The sequence below is a fragment of the Tursiops truncatus genome, chromosome 4 (assembly GCF_011762595.2).
Source record: "Tursiops truncatus isolate mTurTru1 chromosome 4, mTurTru1.mat.Y, whole genome shotgun sequence".
Classification (NCBI taxonomy): domain Eukaryota; kingdom Metazoa; phylum Chordata; class Mammalia; order Artiodactyla; family Delphinidae; genus Tursiops; species Tursiops truncatus.
Genome location: NC_047037.1, coordinates 61,031,837 through 61,053,237, shown reverse-complemented (window position 1 = coordinate 61,053,237; position 21,401 = coordinate 61,031,837). Strand labels below are relative to the sequence as shown.

Sequence of the window (21,401 nt, the reverse complement as noted above, 5' to 3'; positions counted from 1 at the left end):
CAAAAGGACAAGCGGGTCATACGAGGTAAAGATGTTCATTTCATTCAGTAGCACAGAAGTCAAGTTAGGAAGAGTGGAACTAACTCTGCTGCCTCTTAAGAGAAGGGATCCTTAGTCCAAAGTCAGGGAATGATGGGCTTGAGGTGGGTGTGCGTTGGCAGGTGGGAATAGGGGGGATGTTTGGGATCTACAAGCCCCTTGGAAAGTTATTTGTAAAAGTTTAAGTAAAAATTTGTGTACATACATCTCTTAGAAAGAAGATCCATTACATTTATCAGCTTCTCAACAGTTCATGCCTCTAAAGATGAACCACTGTTCTAAGATGATTAGGAAGGAGGGGAGAAGGAAAAGGGGCTTAGTTTTTTCCATTCTTGGCAGCCTCCCTGCTAGCCCAGGCTCAGAGTTGCTACAAACAATACCCTCTCACATCCACTCCCCACCCCAGTCTGGCCTCCAGCCACAATACCCCAGAAAACAGACACAGAGGGACCTTGGGGATAAAGGTCTTTATTCAACAAAGTTATCTCACTCAGTAACAAAAGAACAGGAGGTAACAATTCTCCCAAAGGTTTGGAGCAGTGTCCACCCCTGATGGAAGGAAGCATGACCCGCTGACACAGCTGCAGCTCAGCGCCTCTGGTGGCCACTTAGAGATCATAGTTTGGGTTCTTCCGAAGGATAACAAAACCTTCTAGAATAGGGGTGACGGGAAGGAACTCCTCAGTGGCCAATTCTGCCCGCTCCCCGTGAGCCAGCAATACTGGGGTTGTGTGTGTCTGGAACCCTGTGATGGTCTTGGGCTTGCCGGCCTGGCCCACCACATCCACTGCCTGTGGGATGAGAAGACTGAGATGAAGAGACTCTGGATAGGAGTACAGCAGCAACCCAGTGCCAATTCACGTTTCAGAGAAATGGTACCTCTGCATTCTACAAGCTCTAGAATACAGACTGAGCCCTCCCCTCTGCTCAGCCCCTCACCTGGCCCACGCGGACAGACACTGGTAATGGCCGCAGCTCCTCATCGAATGTGACCAGCATTCGGGGCTGCATGGCAGCCACCAGCCCATATAATACATAGTGTGACTTGCCTAAGATGACTAAGAGCACAAGACAAATATAGTTAGAGGCATGCCTGAATCTTGGGACCCCACTCCAGCCCTGACTCTTTAATCCCTCAGTTATATAGCTGAACCCACAACCCTCCCCTCATACACCCTACTACAAGCTGGAGATGCCACCCCCATACTCTGCCTATAGGTTGCGGACTTGATCATCACTTTCCCCCAGTCACTCAGAGGCAAAAACTGGGCTCAGTTCTTCATCTTCAAAAGAAAATCTTTTGGGGTCAGATCAAAAGTGTGGGGGATGAAAGTCTCAACGAGGCCCAATGAACCTCAGGAATCCAGAGCAGCAGAGTTAACTCAGAGTCTTGCTCCTAAATTACCAAGGAGGCCCTGGCAGGGGAGTGGAAAGGGCGCCATATGCCACCATGTAAGATTCCTGACAGGGACTCACTGTTGCGGACATCCAGGAAAGAGACAAGCACGGTGAGCAGCCCAGCCACGGCCACTTGACTCATAAGCTGCCGGTCACTGTGGTAGGGGCAGAGGGTGAGTGTGCCCTTCCCTAAATGGGTCAGGCCCTGGGGAAAAGAAAACAAAACAAAATGGAGTGAAGTGGACGTGGGGAGTCACAAGTCACATCTAAGGAGAAATCACCTAACCCGGCCACACAGAAACCTCACAGCTCGTTCACACCCTCCTTTCCAGGCCAAACTCAAGGTCCCCTTCACGAAGCGTCACATCTCCCTTCCATCACACAGACACTTCCTTTGGCACATTCACTCTAAGGAGAAGAGTTCTATTCTCTACCTGTGCCAAGCGCACCATGAAGAGGTTGTTGGGGTCCTTGGCATGATACTGGGCTAACTGGCGCAGCATCGCAGCCAGACGGGCATTATTGGTACCTGGAAATGTTAAGCATTACAAAGACTTGAAAAAAGGGCCTCAACAACCCTTCCCCCAAGATGCTTACGATCTCTTTCTGACCAATACTCACCACTGCCCACCATGCCCATGGCAAAGATGGAGTTATAGGAAACTTCTGGGTCAGCATCATGAGAGAATTTGCTTAGGGTATCCAAGATGTTGAGTCGTGGATTTGAAACGGAGATTAAGGCCAGTGCTAAAGGCACAGCCCTTCGGAGTGTAGGCTCCCCATATCTCAGCTGGTGATAAAAGAAAATAACAAGGGTATCACAGAAAGCAGAAAAGAATAAGCTCGGTTACACGAACAGATGGATAGACGGGGTCTTAATTTTTGTAGAAAGGGTACAGCAAAAAGACCATTTCTCCACCGACAAAACCCATCAGGGAAATTCCTGGGGAAACCCCAGGCATCAAAACTAATATACTTCAATCTTCTCCATGGGATACTCACCAGGTGGCCAAAGGTTCGTAGAGCCATCTCTGCACCAATCTCCTCCCCCATAGCAATAAGGGCAATCCCCAGCACCGCTACTCCCTGCAATTGAAGAGGCAGCAGAGCCCAATAAGCTCAGGGAACAAAAAACTCACCCCTGACTCAAGTCCCATGTAAGAAGAAAAAGCCATCCTGTGGGGCACACCCTGACCCCTCATGTATGGAACCCAGTCTCATGCTATTTCAATACACAGTGATACCCAGAGACTCTAAAACAAACAAACCCACAGTTATCTTTTCTCAGAGCTTCCCTCAGAGGATGCCCAGCTGCCCACAGAACCTGATGTGCTCCCATGTCGGCAGGGGCTTCCTTCTTGTCCTTGTCCTTCTTTTCCTTTTTGTCTTTGTCTTCCTCCTTTTCCTTGGAGTCAAAGTGTTCGCTGCAAATGTGGAGCAGCTGCTGCACCTTCAGTACATTCCCAGAGCCTGGGGCAGGGTGGTAAGGGAGAGAAAAGGTAGAAATGAGAAGGCACCAAGGAAAAGCTTGCTCTAGGAACAGAAGCTAAAGAATCTAAGGCAATCCAGAATGACTTAAGAAAGGAGGACCAAGAGAGAAGTGAAGAGTCACTGAGGAAGAACAAAGACACAGACCTGCATAGGCACACACATCCACCAGTGTGTTGGCAAAACTGCGGAATGGCTCTGACACAACCTCCAGCGCGGCCAGGATGGCCTCAATGGCCTCTCCCTTCCCTAAAGGAGAGATTCGAGGGGTCAGAGGACATGTACTCCCTTCCAGCACAGCCTGACTCATAAACTCTCCCTGTTGTATCCAGTTACTACCAGTCTTTTGCCCAAATAGAGAGACATCCCCTAACCTAGGTGGTTGAGGCCCAGTCCAAGAGGAAGCCAACGGGCATAAGTGTCCTTGAGCTCAGTCTCTGACTTCTCCATGATGGTCTGAAGGATAGTGGAAGTGACATCGCCATTGCAGGATCCCACTGCTATCATTCCACAGGCTAGAGCTGTCACACCTGCCACCTAGCAATAGGAAAATCGACATCAAGTTATTAAAATAAGGTGTTAAAATAGTTGTTTACCTATCTTGATTCAAGATAGCCAATTCCTACAGTCCACTGAAACCACATGAGGTAATAACCCCTTTCTGATGGTAGGTCAAAATAACAGTAGCATCAACCATTCACTGAATACTACAGGTCAGCCACTAAGTCAACTCGCTTGCATACTATTAACATTTAATCCTCACAACCCCATGAAACAGGTCCTACTGTTATTCCTCTTTTATTGATGAGAAAAATGATGCCTAAGGAGACTGAGTTACGTGTCCAAGATCACATTGTTTGTAAGCAGAGGTGGCAGGATCTGAACTGAAGCCTATCTGACTAAAACCTATGCTTTTAGCCACCATACTATATTTATCCATCACTAAAATGATTCTGCACAAGTAAGAAAATTTAAAGTTGGCTCATGACTAAAACAGTGTACCCACCCCAAGCTGGGTTAAGTTACTCCCCAGTCTAGTCTGGTACTCAATACTAAAATGTTAACTCTTTAGCCTCAATATCTCCTGAGACTTAGAAGCCCAATTCCAAGCAGTTTACACACACACACACACACACACACACACACACACACACACACACACACACACACACACACACACACACACACACACACACACATTTTTTCACCATTTATCAGAGACCGGCAACACTCAGAGCACCTTCCCTACTATCTCCCCTAAGTGATCAACAAACTCTACTCACCTCCATACTGGACTTGGAATCTCCCATCACAGGTAGCAGCAGTGTTAGAACATCTTCGCGATTGGAGCCAGCATAGGCCAAGCCAAGCCTGCAAAAGCCAGGGAGAGGCAGTCCCCGACACACATCCGACGATAGGACAAGGAAGAAACAAAAAGAGGATTGGTCATTTCAACAAATAGTCACCCAGAGCCAAATACTCAACAGGCACAGTGGTGCTCTTTGGCAATACAAAGGTGAAAGGGCCTGATTCTGTTTTCACAGAGCTTACAGGCTAAGCACTACCAAAAGGAGAAGCCTTACCCAAAGATGGAACCAAGTCTCATTGTGTTACTGTTGTGGAGGACATAGTCTGAGAGGAGTGCCAGAGCAGGGTCACACTCATTTCGGACACCAGAGTTCACGATGCCACAGGCCAGGAGGGCTCCTGACTGAAAAATGCAAATAGATCCTTCACTCGGGCTACTCTACCTTCCTCACCACAAAGGATGCAACATAGGCCTTATTATAGCACCCGCCTTAACTGGAGTTAAAAACAGGGTAGACCTTACCAGTGAAAGGGAGGTCCTGAGAGGGCCCTAGAACATGGGAGGGGATGTCTGCATTAGTGGGTTGTACCCAGACCAACCTTGATATAGTCCTCAGAAGAGTACAGGTACTTGTCAATCTGGGTAAGGCCACCATCCACATCCCACAGCAGAATCATGCCAAGGGATGCAGCTGCACTCAACATTCCTATACCAAGGAAAAATCTATCAGTCTTAAAATGGCCCTGCCCTGAGAAAACTGTTATAAAGAGCTCTCCAAAGAACTGCCTTGGGGATCTGCCATTATAACACATGAACCTAGGAGAACAACAAGATGGACCAAAATTATACAAAGATAGAGTAGGAACAGAATTATACCATGATCCTTGTTCTTGTAAAGCCATTTGTTGCCATCATCAGTCAGCAGCTTGTCCTGGCCAAAGGCTGCATTCACAAAGCCGTTCACAAAAGAGGAGGCCAGGTTCATGCGGGCAGAGTCCACCTGAGAGCCACTGCCCCCAAACCCTGCAAAGGAGGGAAGGAGGAAATGAAGGTCTAGAGTAGGACAAGAAAAGAACACAGTATGGCAGCTGGTCTCTGATTCTGAGCTGGCCCCTTGGAATCCTCTATCTATAACCCCAACAGTGACCTAGGGAAAAAGTATGTGGGAATTCTGAGCTCTATAGGATTCCTAAGTATGTTGGGCCAAGCCATGACTCTCAATACAAGGGGCATAATTAACAATCCTCCAATCCCCAAACATGGAGATGTTTACTCACTGTTGTTCTCTAGGTGGGTTTTATAGATGTCATCAGGCACCTTGGGTTCCATGATGTCCAGCTGAAGAGAAGTCAGAGGATCACAACTGCTCCCCCAGTCCTCCCCTAGCTGTCCCTTCTGTTACCCCATTGAATGGCAATTCTAACCAAGGAGAGTCTAGTCAGAGGCATAATCAGGGAGGTGAAATGCCAGGTATCATCACAACCAAAAAACCTTGTTGGAAAAGGGCAAAGACTCTCACCTCCCGAGCTAAAGCCAAGAAGTTGCTGTTGAGCTGCACATTGGACATGATCTCTGTCAGGTCCTCATACTCCTCCACATCTTCACTCAGCTCCAAAAACACCCCATGTCGGCCTAGCATGAATGCCATTTGCTTCTGTACAACCCTGTGGGAGAGAGCCATCACATCTGCTCAGCCCCCATCCACTAAGGGCACAGAAAAGCCCTTCAAATCCTAACCAGAAACTACATGTCCCAGCACTTCATGCAAATGTCCCACCCATGAGCTTATCGCTTTGCCAACTTTTTCCTTTACATACACGTCCTTGCAGGAGGTGAAAATATCTTCTACCAGCTCCATGTCATTGAGCATCAATGCCAATCTCAGTGCTTCAGGGAAGCGACTGAACTTTCGGAACACACCCAGGGCACAACGCAGTAGGGCGGAGTTCTCAGGCTCGGGCACGTAATTCACACAACTACAAAGGTAAAAATAATAAAGCTATCAGGCATTCATTTACCCCGTTTAATTCACTTACCCAATACCGAATGCCTACTACATACCAGGAAGTATACTAGTTATTGGGACTACTAAGGAGACATGTCGTCTCTGACCTCAAGAAGTTCACAGATGTTAACAAATTCACTACAGCTTGATTGCGACCTTTGAAGCAGATACTCTTGGAGAATAAAGGAGTCACAGTTGAGAAGAAGTGCTGGGGAGGGCAGGCCTGCCACCATTCCCCACCCTGCTCACTCACCTGGTGAGATAGAGGCAGACCTTTGCATATGCATTCTCATCAATGTCTTTCTCCAGCATATCCACCTGCTCAATTTCCATAAGCAGGTCGCAGGCCTCATGCTCTGCATTGTGGGCCATGTTGTAGGGGACAATCTCCTTCACCAGGGTCAGCAGTGGCTCCCGCTGCGTCTTCTCTGCATCATCCAGCTCCTGCCACTCCTTAGCCACTTCTCCTGCCAGATGCCTACGGACAGGCCCAGACTATTAGAGGAGCAGTGCTTCATGGGAAGCACTTCCCTGTGGGTCAAGGAATTCACTATCTGGGAAACTCAATACACTGGTACTCCAAGACAGAACTCAGAACTATATCTCAGAACCCCTTCAGATTCCCAAGAAGAAAAGGTCTTACCTGACATACTCATGACCCCATGATGCCAATTCCTCCTGGGAGCCCACTAGACGATATTTGAGGCACTCACGCTCCCCGCTCATGGTCATGGCCAAAACAGAGATGATGTCAGCGGCAAAACGCTATAAAGAAACCAGTCCTTTGAAGTCAAATCCAGGGTAAGGGGAATGTTACATTATGGAATCAAGATCACTGTCACTACCCCCAAAATTAAATGCTAATTATATCACCAGCCTCCATACTAAAAACTTAAAACATGTTATATCAGCTAAGCCTCATAATAATCTTAAGGTTAGTGTTGCAATCTCCCTTCTGAACCAACGTGACTGAAGGGTGATAACAAGTGGAGAGTGGAGAAAAATGGAGACTCTGAATTTTATTCCAATCATAATAATAAACTATTAAAAGGTTTTAAGCAGAAAAGATTCACACTCTAGAAAAGATCACTATGGCTGCTGCATGAAAGACAAACTGTGTAGGAGGTCACAGACAAAAGGAAGAGGGTCAGTTAGGAGGCTGCTGCAGTAGTTCCGGTGAGAACTGAAAACTTGGATTAGGGTTGTGCCAATATGCAGGTAAGTTACTGAACTGGGAATATATTTTAGAGGTAAAACAAATGAAGGTGCATGTGATACAAAGAAAAGAAAAATATTAAGGTTAAAAGTAAGTTAATAATAAATCATGATAATAAAATCCCAAGGTCCAACATAAATGACAGAAACACTGTCGTTTCTGAAGACAATCTTCCTGTCAGCTCTTATGTGACCATTTCGATTACGACGAGCAATGTTTTGTTGTTTTAATTTTTAAATTTAATTTTATTTATTTATTCTTGGTTGCACTGGGTCTCTGTTGCTGCGCATGGGCTTTCTCTAGTTGTGGCGACTCTTTGTTGTGGTGCGTGGGTTTCTCATTGCGGTGGCTTCTCTTGTTGTGGAGCATAGGCTCTAGGCGTGCAGGCTTCAGTAGTTGTGGCACGTGGGCTCTAGGCGCGTGGGCTTCAGTAGTTGTAGCACACGGGCTTAGTTGCTCTGTGGCATGTGAGATCTTCCCGGACCAGGGCTCAAACCCCTGTCCCCTGCATTGGCAGGTGGATTCTTAACCACTGCGCCACCAGGGAAGTCCCGGGCACTGTTCAACTAGCTCAGATCTCAGGTCTATCAGGCTTCCTGAGATTCACCATGAGCCCCATGGTCTAGACGAAAAGGAATTCCTAAACTAGGCCTCCACCAGCTTCTGCAATAGTTTTACCTTATTCTCCCCAGGGGCCATGTTCTCATAGATCTCCTTCAGTTTGCCGTAGTGTGGACGCAGAAATTTGAGAGGCTTGGGTACTGAAGTCATGGAAGTTGTAGAAGAACGAATCTGCCTCCTCAGCTCCTCCAGGGCTGGTCGGTACAGGGACGTGTCCTTCTCCTGATCAGGAGATGTTAGGGCTCAGACAAAAGGAGTCTCATACCTTAAGTCATAATACAGAAGTGTTCAACAACCTCCTAGGAAAGTAACTAACTGTGTCTTATCCATCTGTGATTGCCCAACGCCCTGCACACACACTACCTGACACAAAAACAAATGTCTCAGGTTAAGAGTTCAAGAACTGCTTCTCCCACGAAACAAAGCTACAAAATCTTTCAATTATCTTTTTTTACTCCCCTCCCTCACAACATGGTTGTAATATGACTCCAAAATACAGTCTCTCTTTCCCTATCTCATATAGCAGTTGTTGCCCCAAGTGGAATAAAGCAAACAAGTGGGAAAGATCCATACATGCACCGGCTTTTGTTAACATCGTGACTCACCCCCAGTCGTTCCACGAGCATCTCCAGTTCATCCTGAAGTTGTTTGTCCTCCTCAGACTGGAGGATTGAGGGAAGAAGCTCATCAAGACAAGGAATCTCAAACACATCCTCCTCCCATTCACCCTGGGGCAGGTGGAGAGTGAGCCTGCCTCCTTAGGAAGGACCAGGTGAGACAAGGAAAGAGAGAGGGAATGGGAAGCTCTGGTGGGAAGGCAGCCTGGCTTCTGGGCCAGGCTTTACTTGAACGCTGTTCTGAAAAACGAGGGTGACAATGACCCGCCCGGGCCCACCTCACGAGTCGGTGGTGAGGACTGGTAGGGGCGGCGGCGGTGACAGCGCGGAATGGAGGATGAGGGGCAGAGAGGCGGGTGCCGGGAGCCCCGAGGGTCGCCCTATCCGCCCTCTCCCGGGCGCGGCGGGGCCGTTGGGAGTCGGGCCCGAGGCCTGCGGAGCCGCCGTGACTCAGCCCGCGGCCTTTTCCGCCGGCTCCCGGGGCCGCGCCTCACCAGCTCCTGCTCTTTGTCCTTGTCTCCGGCATCCCGCCGCTCCTTGCCGCTCGGCTTCTCATCCCCGCCACCGGGGGACGTCGCTGGGGGCTGCTGGGGCTGCAGCGGTGCCTTCTCCCTGCCACCCTCCTCCATCGCCGCCGCCACTGCCGGCCCGCTGCGCGCGCACCGCCCCGTTTCCCAGATGTCCTCGCGCGCGTGGCCCACGGCGCCCCTCCTTCTCCAGAGCCCGCCTGCGACCGGAAACGCCGCGGCAACCCACCCACCCCCGCGGCCTGGGAGTTCCAGCCCTCGGACCTCGCCCTCCGAAACCAAACGAAAACTCTAATTCCCAGCTTCCCGCGTGCCGTAGGCACCTCCCCGGTTCGAACCTGGAGTTTCCTGAACGCCGTCTGGGGTTTGGGGTCACCAGCTGCAGTAGGAGTTGAGCTGGCTGCGAGCCGAGACCGCCCCTCGATTCCGCCAAAGCAGTGTGAATAGTACACCCCAGTGATACCCCCGTTAGCCGCGTGGTGGGACAAACAGAAGAGATTCTTGAAATCCTGGACGCTTGATTGCCGTCTTTGTGAAGTCTGTGTAATCTATGTTTAGTCCCACACTACTGTGGCATATTCACCTCCCCAACTGAAGAATAGTGCTCTACTATTACCATAAAGATGTGGATACCATCTTAAATCCACCTGCGGAGCCAGATGGAGTAGAAATGAATACATCAAGCCCTATACCCTAATGCGAAGTTCTGGAGCTAAAAACGGGACAAGATAAGGTCTTTGTCCTCAGTGTGTCTTTTGGTCTTCCTCTCCCTCTTATGACTTAGAGGGGATGTGACCGACACTTTATGTCAGGACTTATTTTAAATGATATATATTGTTCGCACAACTTTTTGAGTTTGGGAGGATTGTGTCCATTTTACAGCGGAAATCGTACAGTAAGTAGTAGAATCAGGATATGAATCTCCATCTTTGAGTCTCCCAAGTTCTTGAGTGTTTCAGGCAAACCTCAAAGTTCTTCTGATCGGGCTATGTGTATATATCTAGAAGGTGAGAAAAGAGGAAGTAATTCTTCTCCCTTTCATCTGGTGGGAACACTCACCATTTGGCCTGGAATCTTATTTTATGGGTCCTGAGGCATTAAAGAATGCAGAAAATGTTTGTTTAAAAAAACAAACCACCTGTCACAGCACAGTTAGCATTGAATGAATGTTGTTGGCTAAACATTTGTATAGGTATTGATGTACGGGTCTGATGCCCATTTTAAAACTTGTTGCTCTTTTCCACTCAGTGTTTGGATACTGGGGATGACCTTCCACTTGCATCACCGGTGATGGCCCCAGCCCTAGTCTACTGACAGAAATTGGATGGTCCATAGCTGGTGTGCCTACTCTGTTTTCTGGCTTCGAGATGTCCATACTTTGTCATGCTTTCTTCAGTCATCAGTAGAGGTATTTCTCCTAAATCTTTCCTATTTCCACGACTTCTTTCTATCCGATCTCAGATTTTGTCTTTTATACCAGTCACATCCCCACCAGTACCTTAGAGGAGACGGGGTGATGTTGTGGCATAAAGCACAGGCTATTAACAGCTGGTGACTCCAGGTGAAGAGTAAACGAATGTCTGTGTACTATGTTTCAACTTTTTTGTAGGTTTAAAATACAAAGTTGGCAAAGTTTGTAAAATAAAAAGTTTGTAAAATAAAAAGTTGGGGGTGGGTGGGAGAACATAAGCTTTAGAGAGGACAGACCCGGTATTTAAAACTAAATTCTGCCCTTCACCAGCTGTGATATTTGGGCAAGCTTCCTAACCTCTCTCAGCTTGGTTTCTTCTTCTATGAAATGAGAGTAATAAAGTATCTCCCTCGGAAGTTTTTATGAGAATAAAGTAAGACAGTGTATATAAAGTGCTTAGCTAAGTGCCTGGCAACTGGAGAGGAGGCAGTTAGCATTTTCCAGCTTCCTCAAATTTGCAGGGCTGCCCCTTGCTCCCCACCTCCAAACCTCTCTGGCCAAATGCAGATGTCTGGCAATTATTCTCAAGGCCTTATGATAACATTGATTTCCTGCCTCAAGCTTCATTTCAGTCAAATTGCTCTCCCAGAAGCACTCCTTCCTACCATTTGGCCAGACTCCCAGCCTTGTGACCAAATTGCTCTCCGATCAGGGGACAGCCCATCACCTGTCCCTTCCTACCACCTTCTTTCACATTGCACCCACTGGCCAGCCATGCTTCCCCCAAACGTATGGCCTGAGCTATAGAGCTACACATTTTATGGATGGCTCTACTCATCTGAGAATCATTCGACCCAAAGCGTCACTTACGTAATACCAGAAATGCTTCAGGCCAGACACAGCATTGCACTGTTTCCACTGGGTTGCTACTTTCTTTGTGTGATATTTTTCAAAATCAGATTGCATTGTGGCCCTTTTACTGTTAATTCCCAGGACTGAAAGCAGTTGTTACAATCCCCTTTTTTATAACTACTGTTACAACTTCCCTTCTTCAGGCGCTCACCTCTCATTATGCCCCTTGCATCTACCTCCTTCTGATCTCCCTGAACATTTCACCACTTCTGAACGTGCCCTGCCCCTTCAAGCTGGATTAGTCTTTTCTTGTTGCTGTTATTTCTGTATGGAATGCCCTTCACTGTTTTTGGCTAGCAAATTCTCCCATCCTCTGTACTCCAGCTCAGTATCACCTGTGTAGGAAGCCTTTCCTGTTCTTTCAAGTTATTAATTTCTTCCCTGTACTCCTACAATGCTTGATACATACCTCTCCCTTCCTCCACTCTGAGCTCTTAGAGGACAGGAACTGTGTCTTATTCAACTTTGTGCCCCTAGCACCCAATCTAATACCTGGCTTGTGGTAGGCCTTGACAAATATTTGTTGAATAAATGAATGAATGAATGGCTTTGCATTCAACTTCAGGTCATCTTTGTTTATAATAATAGCCCATTGGGAGCTCTCTTTGGAGCCCAGAGCTCAGCACTGGGAAACTGTCAGGAGTCTCCATTTGTGACTCGTGATAGGTCTACTGAAACTGTGCTTATTTTATGGAGATTCTCTTCCAACTTGACATTTCGAGAGCACTTCCGAGTGTGAAACCATACTGTTTGGCATACGTTACTGTATTGTGCATGGGAATTAGTCAAACTTCCAATGGGATAGTGTAGGGTACGGCCCAGCACCTTACTAATAACTATTCTCATGTGTCCACCCAGGAGCACCATCCATTATTCCCCCTTCTGCTTTAACACATCAGAGCATATTGCAGATGCATATTTATCAGTTTGGCAGGCTACTAAGGGTGGAGGTTACATCTGTCACTTGATGTTCACCTTGCCTTGCCCATGGAACCAAGCACCTGCAGAGTGCTCAACAAACAGTGCCACCTGGCTTAATTTCAGGTCAACATGTGCTTAGGTTTCCTGCAGCTGCATGGTTGTCACATGTACCTGGCCCGGATGAGATAGGGGCCATGAAAGTGCACCTGCTGGTAATGGCCTCACTTGGAAGCATGATAAAATTGCCCAGAAGGCAGATGTATATGCTTGAGTCTAAATTCTGCCATGACTTAGCAGACTAAGTGGTGGTGATTAAGAACATCTGAATCCCAAATCTGAGGCTCTGAGTTCCAAATTGGACTTCAATGTCTTAGCTGACACTGGAAGTTATGTCATCTTTCTCCTTAATTTCGCCACTTGTAAGATAGAGACAATGATAGGACCTCCTTATAAGTTGTTGTGGGAATTTAATGAGGTGATGTTTTTAAAGTGCTTAGCACAGGCTTAAGCAAAAAAAGAAAAAAAAAGGGACTTGGTAAATGAGGGCTGCTCATTATCATCATCATCATCATCATTATTTGACACTTCAACCTTTGCAAATATGGAGTTGTTTTTTTTTTTTTTAAACCGGTACACAGGCCTCTCACTGTTGTGGCCTTTCCTGTTGAGGAGCACAGGCTCCGGACGCACAGGCTCAGCAGCCATGGCTCACGGGTGTAGCCGCTCCGCGGCATGTGGGATCTTCCCGGACCAGGGCATGAACCCATGTCCCCTGCATCGGCAGGCGGACTCTCAACCACTGCGCCACCAGGGAAGCCCGCAAATATGGTGTTTTAATGCCACAATGGCCAGCTGGTCAGTATCCCTAGCTGGCCTCTGAAATCAGGTGTCAAGGGAAGGGCAAGGCTTTGTGAAACCAACCCTATCTCCTCTATCATTACACTGACATTATAAATCTCATACTCTGTGCAAGACCCAAACTTCACAAGCCATTTCTTAATATTTCTTTGGGTTCTGGAACCTGCTAAGCCCATGAATTCACTTCTTAAAACATTAAAGCTGATCTAGTCCTCAGAGATCATCTCATCCAACCCACTTATTTTACAGACTGCTAAGGTTACTGAGATCTGAAGAGGGGATAAGCCATGCCTGGTGTCACAGCTGGGGAGTGGCAGAACTGGAGCCAGAACCAGATTTCCAGATGTGACGGCCTTCCTCTTTCCAATACACTTTGCCACCCCCCCTCCTAGAGTTTTGCTCTCAGAGCAGAGACTCAAGCCATGCTTTCCCTTGGTCTTAGAGTTCCCAAGGCCACTTTTCCTTTTTCTTAGTAGCCAGCAATTTCCTTCCCTTGGTGAGCAGCCACAGTTCCAAGTAACTTGACAGAGACCCACATACAGCTCTTTATGGGGACAGTCTGATGCTGTGACAGGATACAGACTGTGGGACATGTGCTGGTGCCATCGCCCAGGAACCAGTGACCCTAGCAGCAATCACTGACAAAGCTTCACTCTTCCCCCTCCAAACTTAATAAACCCACACCTACTTACACCTTGGAGAACACTGCATGTTAAAGAGAACTGAGACTGGACTCTTTCCACCGCTTTGCTCTGGTTCTTATTTTACAGATGAAGAAACTGAGGCTTGTAGAGGTTAGGGAACCGGCTCAAGCTCACACAGCTGTCAGAGCTTCAGTTTCAATCCAGGTCTCTTACTGCAGTGAAGTGTTTACAGTTAGACCTGTAAAGTGGAAACTGGAGCACTTAGAAAATATGTTGCTGCGAGGATCGGGCAAGCTTATGAAGGTGAAAGTGCCAACGGAAGAAGAGTCACCTGAGGGAGGGAATCATCGTATTCCTCTTTCTGTCACCAGTGCCTGGCACATTATTGGTAATCAATATACTTATAAAAACAAATCTATGAATATATAAATGTATAACTAAATGAATGAAGAAAGAAATGAGCCACCTAGCAGAAGTGCCTGGAACACAGAGGTATCAGTAAATGCTCCGTTTCCCTCGCTTGTGCTGGAGGGTGGCAGCCAAACCCGCAGTCTCTGTGCCTGGAACTTAGTAGGCCTCGATGCGCGTGTGTAGGTGGGATGAGCGGCTCTCAGGAGCGCTAAGCCTTTGAGAACATGGAGAAATGCATGTCTTCTCAGCCACAAGCAGAGGCTGGTGCTCCAAGCTCCAGGGAGTGAAATGCTACCTTGGCCAGGGCCGCCCTCCACTGCAGGGTAAGGGCCACCCGTCTTCCAGGCCGACCGTGGCCAAGTAGTTACCCAGACTCAGTGTCAGACCCAGCTGCATGCACCAGCGGAGGGCCGTAGCAAACGCTTCCAGCTATAGAACAGCCAGTGATGGAACATGGCCACCAGTGAGCGGAGGATGTACTCCACTTGCCAGACTCAATTTCATGCCATTCCTCCATCCTGCCTCTTTGTCTTCTTGGGACTTCAAATTTCAGTCCCCTGTGCCTGGTGCGTGAGTAAATGCGTGCCTATAAGAGTACCTGGCATACAGCAGGTACTCAATAAATACTGGTAGAATGAGTAAATGAAAACAGGACTGAAGGAAGAGACAGGCTGACTGATGCGTGTCTGTTTATTGGCACAGGGTCCTACAGGGCCAAGACCATTCCTTCCCCACCCTCTTTCCTGTAAAAATAAACTCTATCCTTCCCTCTCCCTGCTCTGTCTGCTTTCCTGCTTGGTCCAGGGAGAATCAGTCATCCCCTAAGTCTTGCATGCCGAGACACAGGGACTAGCATCCCCTACATGTACACTCTTCCCCTCTGAGCCTAGGGAACCTGGGAGGCGGCAGGAAGGTTCGTAAAGGCTTCCACTAAGCACTGAGCACAGGTGGTTTGTCAGCGAGGGCTGGCAGCAGTATTAGGAGCAGCAGCAGGAAGAACACGGGGTGGGGGCCACCCCGAGGGTGGGGCTGAAAGGAGCTCTGTCTACTCCCGAGGGAGCACTGAGTGAGCCTTGGGGAGAAGTGTGGGAGGCACACCAGCAGGGCCCTGCGTGGTCAGCATGTGGCAGTCACAGCAGGCCCCGTGGCCACCAAGCCCAGGGAGCTTGGGACCAGAAGAGGTGGACTCCTTCCTGTGGGAACTGGTGCCCTCTGCCCAGGCATCCTCCAGGCAGGGTGACGCGGAAGAATGTCACAGTGAATGGTGGGGACTCTGCTGGAGGCAGGGACACCCCCAAAGCCTTGGCACGATGTGGTGGTCGAGGAGGGACTAGGACTCATGTCATCCGTGGTGTGGAGGGGCCGGACCCAGCCCAGCTGGCATTTGCCTTCTCCAAACCGCAGAGCAGACAGCCTCGCTGGGCAAACTGCCCCAGGCCCTGGCAACAGCTGGCCATTTCTCCCCAACCCAAGTCTACCACACCTCACAAAGCAGCCCTGAGTTCATGGGGGAGCCGACAGGGCAGCCGAAGTGCCGCAGGAAGTCACGGGAGTTGGCGAGCGTGCCCAGCACGCGGAAGCGGGCAGGGCTGTGGGGGTCCGTCACCAGCCCCTCGTGAGAGCTCTCGGGTGTGCGGACCGAGCACCACACCTGCAGGCCAGGACAGACATGGGGACACAGGGTGTCTAGTGCGGGCAAGGCCACTGCCCCAGTTGCAGCAGAGCCATCCTGGGGACACACGGCACCACCGCCCCAGGCCCTGGGCTCCGGGAGCCTCAGGGATGTAGGAGAGGCCTTAGCCGGGCTGTCTCAGCCCCGACCCCTTGCCATCGGCACCAAGGGAGGAGAAAGCACCCTCCCTCCCAAGTTCCTTAAGGGCCTTTCAAAGCTGCCTGGACAATGGGCTGCCTAGATGGATGTGTCCGAGGGGAAGAAACCCAGCCCCCAGAGGCTGCCTGCTGTAGTGCAAAGTACCTGGAGGAGACCCTGCTGAGTCTGCCACTTACTTTATTCCTGGGTAGCCCTGGAGAGCCACTTGGCCCCGCGCTTCCTCCTCCACAGCCACCTCACGGGAGCATCATGGAGATCAGTCCCGCTCCCCACCCCTTGCCCCATCAGGCAGGGCAGCCCTGCCCTTCGAGATCTGCAAAAGCCTCCTGAAGCCTTCTCCCTCCTCAGCCCTCCTCACGTGCTTTTGTGGACCCCGCCAAAAGGCTTCACGAGGCCTTCCCAAACCACTTTCCACACTCCAACTTCGGCCCCATTTCCCAGTCCCTTCTGCGTGCCCCAGACTTCTAATGACGTGCCCAGGAGGTTGTAGGAGAAGGGCAGACCCCCGGCCTCCCAGGAGGGCAATACCTGGGCAAATCCCACAAAGAAGAGCTGGTGGTTGGTGAGCCCCACGGCTGGTAGCTGCTGCTCCTCCCCATGCTTTCTTAGCCATGCTTTGTAAGCCTGGGGTTGGGAACGGATGGCAAGTCTGTTGGGGCCTGCCCACCAGCTCCACCCAGTGCCCTGCCCCCCCAGGGCAGGTGAGCCTCAGCTACCAGGGGGCCACTCACGTTGTAGGCAGCCTTAAGCCCTCCGTTGTCAGCAATGTTCTCCCCCAGCGTCTGGCGGCCGTTGAGCTTCTCCCCGTTGACCTGGTACTGGCTATACTGCTCCTCCATGCAGGCCGTGTGATTCCGGAAGGCTGCCAGCGACTCATTCTGCCACCATGGCCGCAGGTTCCCTTCCTTGTCATACTCGCGCCCTGAGGAGAACTAACCTTTGCACCCCACCGAGAGTAGAACTCAACCCTTGGGGGCACAAGTGCCCCCACCAGCCCTAGTCCACAGACCCCGGGGTCCACGGGGCCTGCTTCCAACATCCCAAGGTTTTGCAGGAGCCACTAGGAATTCTAGGCTGGAGGAGACAACTACATGGACCTCTACCTTGGTCATCAAAGGCATGTGTCAACTCGTGGCCCATCACCACGCCGATGCCACCAAAGTTCAGGGCCCTGGTAGGTGAGGAATGTTGAGTGAGGACATGGTGGGGGGACTTCTAGATCCCACCTCCAGCCCTGCTCCCAGCTCACCCGCAGGCCCAGGCCCCAGCACCCAGCCCCTCCTGCCTCAGACACACTTGGGGTGGTTGCGGGCGTAGAAGGGGGCCTGCAGGATGCCGGCGGGGAAGACGATTTCATTCTTGGTTGGAAGGTAGTAGGCATTCACTGTCTGGGGGGTCATGCTCCACCTGGGGGAGGGAGAAGCTGAGGCGGAGCCTGACTCTCTCGATGCCCAGCAGCCCTGACCTACATTCTAGAAGAACCTCGTGCCTCATTTGGGATCCATCTTGCCATCCCCTTCCCTCAGCCCTGGAAACCTCCCCTACGTCTCCTGCTGCCCCAAGTGTCTGCAGCCCCCATTCTTACTGGTCCCGGCTGGGAGGCTTGCGGAGCTGGTCAGCCATCACCTTAGCAGAGAAGTTGTACAAATTCAACATGTTCTGGAAGAAGGAATCTTCAGACACTTCATACTGTGGGAATGGGAGGAAGTAGAAAGCCAGTGAGAGAACACGTTGGAGAAGATAATAGTCCCAGTTTGGCTACTAATTAGCACCCTTCTGAGCCTCAGTTTCTTCAACTGTAAAATGGGTGTAAAATAGCTACTAAATAATAATTGCCAATATTATGTTGCAGCTGCTTTATTTTTTTTTAATACTATCTCCTTTTATTCTCACAACAATCCTATCAGGTAAGTGCTAATAGGACTCCCTTTTACAGATGAAGAAACTGAGGCCCAGAGAGGTCCAAGGTTACAGTTAGGTAAAAACAGGTTTGACTACAAATCCCTGCTTGTGAACACTGCATTCTACTGCTGTCTGGCCTGCAGCCTGGCACACAGCCAGCACTTGAGCAATGCTGGCTGCCTGCACTTGCCTCTGAAAGGCACCAACAAGTATCTCCTTCCCTCTCAGTGCTTGAGCTCCCATTCCTGAGCCCTGTGCCCCCCACAGGGCTAAGGTTCAGTACTGATGGGCAGGGTACTCACCCCATCATAAACATCATCCAGCTCTTTGGGCTCCAGGATGAAGTCTGGGAAACCAATCATATCATAGATGGCATCTGCCTAAAGAGACCAGGTTAAGGGTTTCCCTCCCCAGGCTCCCCCCAGCACCAAAACTGTATTCTCCATCCTCACCTCAAGATGGCACCCCAACCCTGGCCACTGCTCACTTTCTCCTTGGCTGCCTGGCGGGTCTTCTCATCCATCCAAACCAACTGTCCCAGGGCCTCCTCAAAGGCAGTCCGGATCTCGCTGATCATCCCCTCTGCCTGGGAGGGAGGGTGCACAAGTCTGCCTCCCACTCGCATTAAAGCATCCTTTTTCCCCATCTACCCTAGTGCCCCATCCCCCCTAGTGCCCCATCCCTGTCCTTCCAGGGGAGCACATGGGAGTACCCAGACTCTTGAAATAAGGCTGAGCATCTGGGCAGGATGAGAAGGAAACATGATTTGTGAAGGTACTGGGACTGTGGTGGCTTTTTTTCTAATTAATCAAAAAACTGACAATAAGTTAACTGAATTAACATTATAATTTAATGTAGTGCATTGATTTTTATCCAATTATGAAAAGAAGGCACTAATAGCAGAAAATGTGGAAAATTGAGAAGAGCTGAAGAAGAAAATAGACCATTTAAAATCTTATCCCTCACAGATAACTCCTTTCAACATTTTGACTACCTATGTCTAGTGTCTTCCCCTGCTGAGATATTCATATATATATATACATTTTTTTACACACATATACGTATAATATGGAATTATGTTGTACAACATATATACATTTCATAACCTACTTTCTTTTCACTTAACAATCATCAGTTTTAAGGCTGCCTCATAATCCAGCCTAACCACAATTTGTTTTTCCAGTCCCCTATGCTGGACATTTAAGCTGTTGTCATTTTCACCTATTATAAACAACACTGCCATTTACATCCTTATAGGTAATATTTTAAGTACAAACATCATTTCCTAAAAAATAAACATTATTTTTCTAATTATATAGGTAACATAAACTCATTGTAGAAAACCTGGAAAACACAGAAAACTTTAAAAGAAAAAAAAAAACTCATAATCCCAACCACCCAAAGTAATCACTGTTAATTTGTCGATGAATTTCCTCTACATTTTTTCCCTGTAGGTACATACAAATATGAATGGTGAATTTTAACTAAAACAAGGGGCAGTGTTGGAAGGACCTTGAAGACTCACAATTTCCTTACTCTGCCGGTCAAACGTGGCCTTCACAAAGAGGGAGCCCAGAGCGAAGCCAAGGGCGTCGTCCGTGTTGGAGATGCAGGTCTGCCACCTTGGTGTGCAGGACTGGAAGGGGTAAAGAGCCAGGCCTCCTGGAGATCGCTCTGCCCTCCAGTCTGAGGGCCTTTCTCTGTCTCTAGGGCCAACCCCTCTCGCTCTGCACACAGGAGGCCTGGGTTTGGGGTGCCATCTCTCCTTCAGACTCCAGGGAAAATGAAGGGCAATATCGCAAAGCATGCCAACCCCAGCAACGTAACCTCAGGAGGGACATGTGTGCTGCCCACTCTATTTGCAGCACTCTCCTCCTCTTATGTTTCTCAGAGGCCCACTGGGGTCCAGATGTTTCTTTGCTCAGCTGCACCTCGCAGTCTTATATCCAGTCAGTCCCCCATGCCAGAAACCTGGGAGTCACCAGCTTCCTCCATCTCCCTACCCTCACGTTCAATCTATCACCAGATTCTAATACTAACTCTGCTTCTTAATCGTCTCCTCCGTCCACGCCGTTGTCACTTCCCTGTCCTGTAACACTGTTATCTCTTGCCTGAAGACTGCAGTGGCCTCCTAACTAGACACTCGACTCCATTCTCATCCCCCTCCCGTCATCCTCTCCATCCATCTTCCATTTAGCTGCAGAAAGATGATCTAATACATAAATCCAACCAGGTTACACCTCTGCTTAAAACCATCCCAGGTTCTCTATCCCTGAATCAAGGCCAGGCTTCCTAGGCACAGCGTTCAGGTCCCTCCAAGGATTGCCCCAGGCCCGCCTCACCACCCTCGGCCTCTCCGGTGCCCTGTCCTCAAAGTCATGCCAGAACACATGCAAAACTACCACGCTCCTTCTGGCCTCTGGGAATTTACACATCGTATTCCTTCAGCCTGGAATCCCTTTTCCCTGGCTTTCTTGATGAACTCATTCTTCAAATGTCACCTCTTCAGAGAAGACTTTCCTAATGCCCCCCATCCCCCAGGTAAAATGTGCTGTCTCCACCTCTGTCCTACAACACAAAGAAGGTTCGTCACTCAGTGTGAGCACTTATCACCCCAAAATATAATGTTTGTTTACACATCTCCTTCCCCCACTTAACAGGGCTTCTTGAAACTAAGAACTGCATTTATTCATTCTCTCCTTCACCCTCATCATCAAAGTTGAGTGCCTACACAAAGCATGCACTGGGTAGGTGCTTCACTTACGTGAACTCAGTCCTCATAACAACCCCACAAGAAATTCCTGTTTTACAGACCAAGAAATGGAGAGTCAGAGAGGTGGGGGGGATATGCTCAAGGTCCCATAGGCCAAGAAATAGAGGAGTTAGGAATGGAACCCAAGTCAGCCTGATTCCTAATCCTATGCTCCATGTGCAAATGGTGCCTGACACACAGTGGGTGTGAAGTGTCAGCCTGACTGGATTGGAAGGTGGGAGCAGAGTCAGAAAGCCCACCTTCTTGGTGCCATAGAGGGTCTCCAGCAGCTTCTCTTGTGCAGACTCAAAGCGGCGGTCCAGGCTTGATGTTGTCTTCTGTACCAGGTTCCAGATCAGGTAATTGTTCAGGACACTGGCATTCAGGTAGCCAGAACATAAGGTAAAGGCAGGTAACATTTCCACCCCAAACCAGCTCTACCAGCATGCAGACAGCAGGAGTCCCGAGAGGCACGTGTGGGAGCTGTCCCATAATCCCTCTCTCTTACCCTGGGACCACACACCTGCCTGTAAAAGTCA

General features: G+C 49.3%; 2 protein-coding genes across 7 annotated transcripts in view; both read right to left on the bottom strand.

The window, feature by feature from the left end:
* Nucleotides 1-487: 487 nt before the first annotated feature.
* Nucleotides 488-9,346, bottom strand: PSMD2 (proteasome 26S subunit ubiquitin receptor, non-ATPase 2). Of its 3 annotated transcripts, XM_033855555.2 has the most exons (21): nt 9,188-9,345; nt 8,682-8,738; nt 8,134-8,298; nt 6,883-7,004; nt 6,493-6,717; nt 6,052-6,210; nt 5,754-5,898; nt 5,512-5,572; nt 5,111-5,257; nt 4,834-4,940; nt 4,509-4,636; nt 4,209-4,296; nt 3,300-3,462; nt 3,073-3,174; nt 2,762-2,907; nt 2,440-2,523; nt 2,059-2,227; nt 1,872-1,966; nt 1,516-1,642; nt 979-1,097; nt 488-830 (listed from the first exon to the last, which is right to left on the bottom strand). In XM_033855555.2, the coding sequence occupies exons 1-21, from the start codon at nt 9,320-9,322 to the stop codon at nt 648-650; spliced, it is 2,727 nt and encodes a 908-aa protein (XP_033711446.1). In that variant the 5' UTR covers nt 9,323-9,345; the 3' UTR covers nt 488-647. The 3 variants fall into 3 exon arrangements, 2 of the variants coding, with proteins under 2 accessions (XP_033711446.1, XP_033711447.1); XM_033855556.2 differs by lacking the exon at nt 9,188-9,345 and having other exon boundaries at nt 8,134-8,341; nt 8,682-8,709; XR_004526334.2 differs by lacking the exons at nt 488-830; nt 979-1,097 and having other exon boundaries at nt 1,589-1,642; nt 1,872-1,991; nt 9,188-9,346.
* A 5,703-nt stretch (nt 9,347-15,049) lies between these two features.
* Nucleotides 15,050-21,401, bottom strand: part of ECE2 (endothelin converting enzyme 2) — a 33,490-nt gene continuing 27,138 nt past the window's right edge. For all 4 annotated transcript variants that reach the window (XM_073803950.1, XM_019946171.3, XM_073803948.1 and 1 more), the window contains 10 exons: nt 21,123-21,237; nt 19,636-19,746; nt 18,598-18,696; nt 18,413-18,490; nt 17,794-17,897; nt 17,505-17,615; nt 17,312-17,379; nt 16,940-17,130; nt 16,737-16,832; nt 15,050-16,028 (listed from right to left, as the gene is read on the bottom strand). In XM_073803950.1, coding sequence (XP_073660051.1) covers nt 15,852-16,028; nt 16,737-16,832; nt 16,940-17,130; nt 17,312-17,379; nt 17,505-17,615; nt 17,794-17,897; nt 18,413-18,490; nt 18,598-18,696; nt 19,636-19,746; nt 21,123-21,237 — 1,150 coding nt within the window. In that variant the 3' untranslated portion in view covers nt 15,050-15,851. The remainder of the gene's footprint in view (nt 16,029-16,736; nt 16,833-16,939; nt 17,131-17,311; nt 17,380-17,504; nt 17,616-17,793; nt 17,898-18,412; nt 18,491-18,597; nt 18,697-19,635; nt 19,747-21,122; nt 21,238-21,401) is intronic.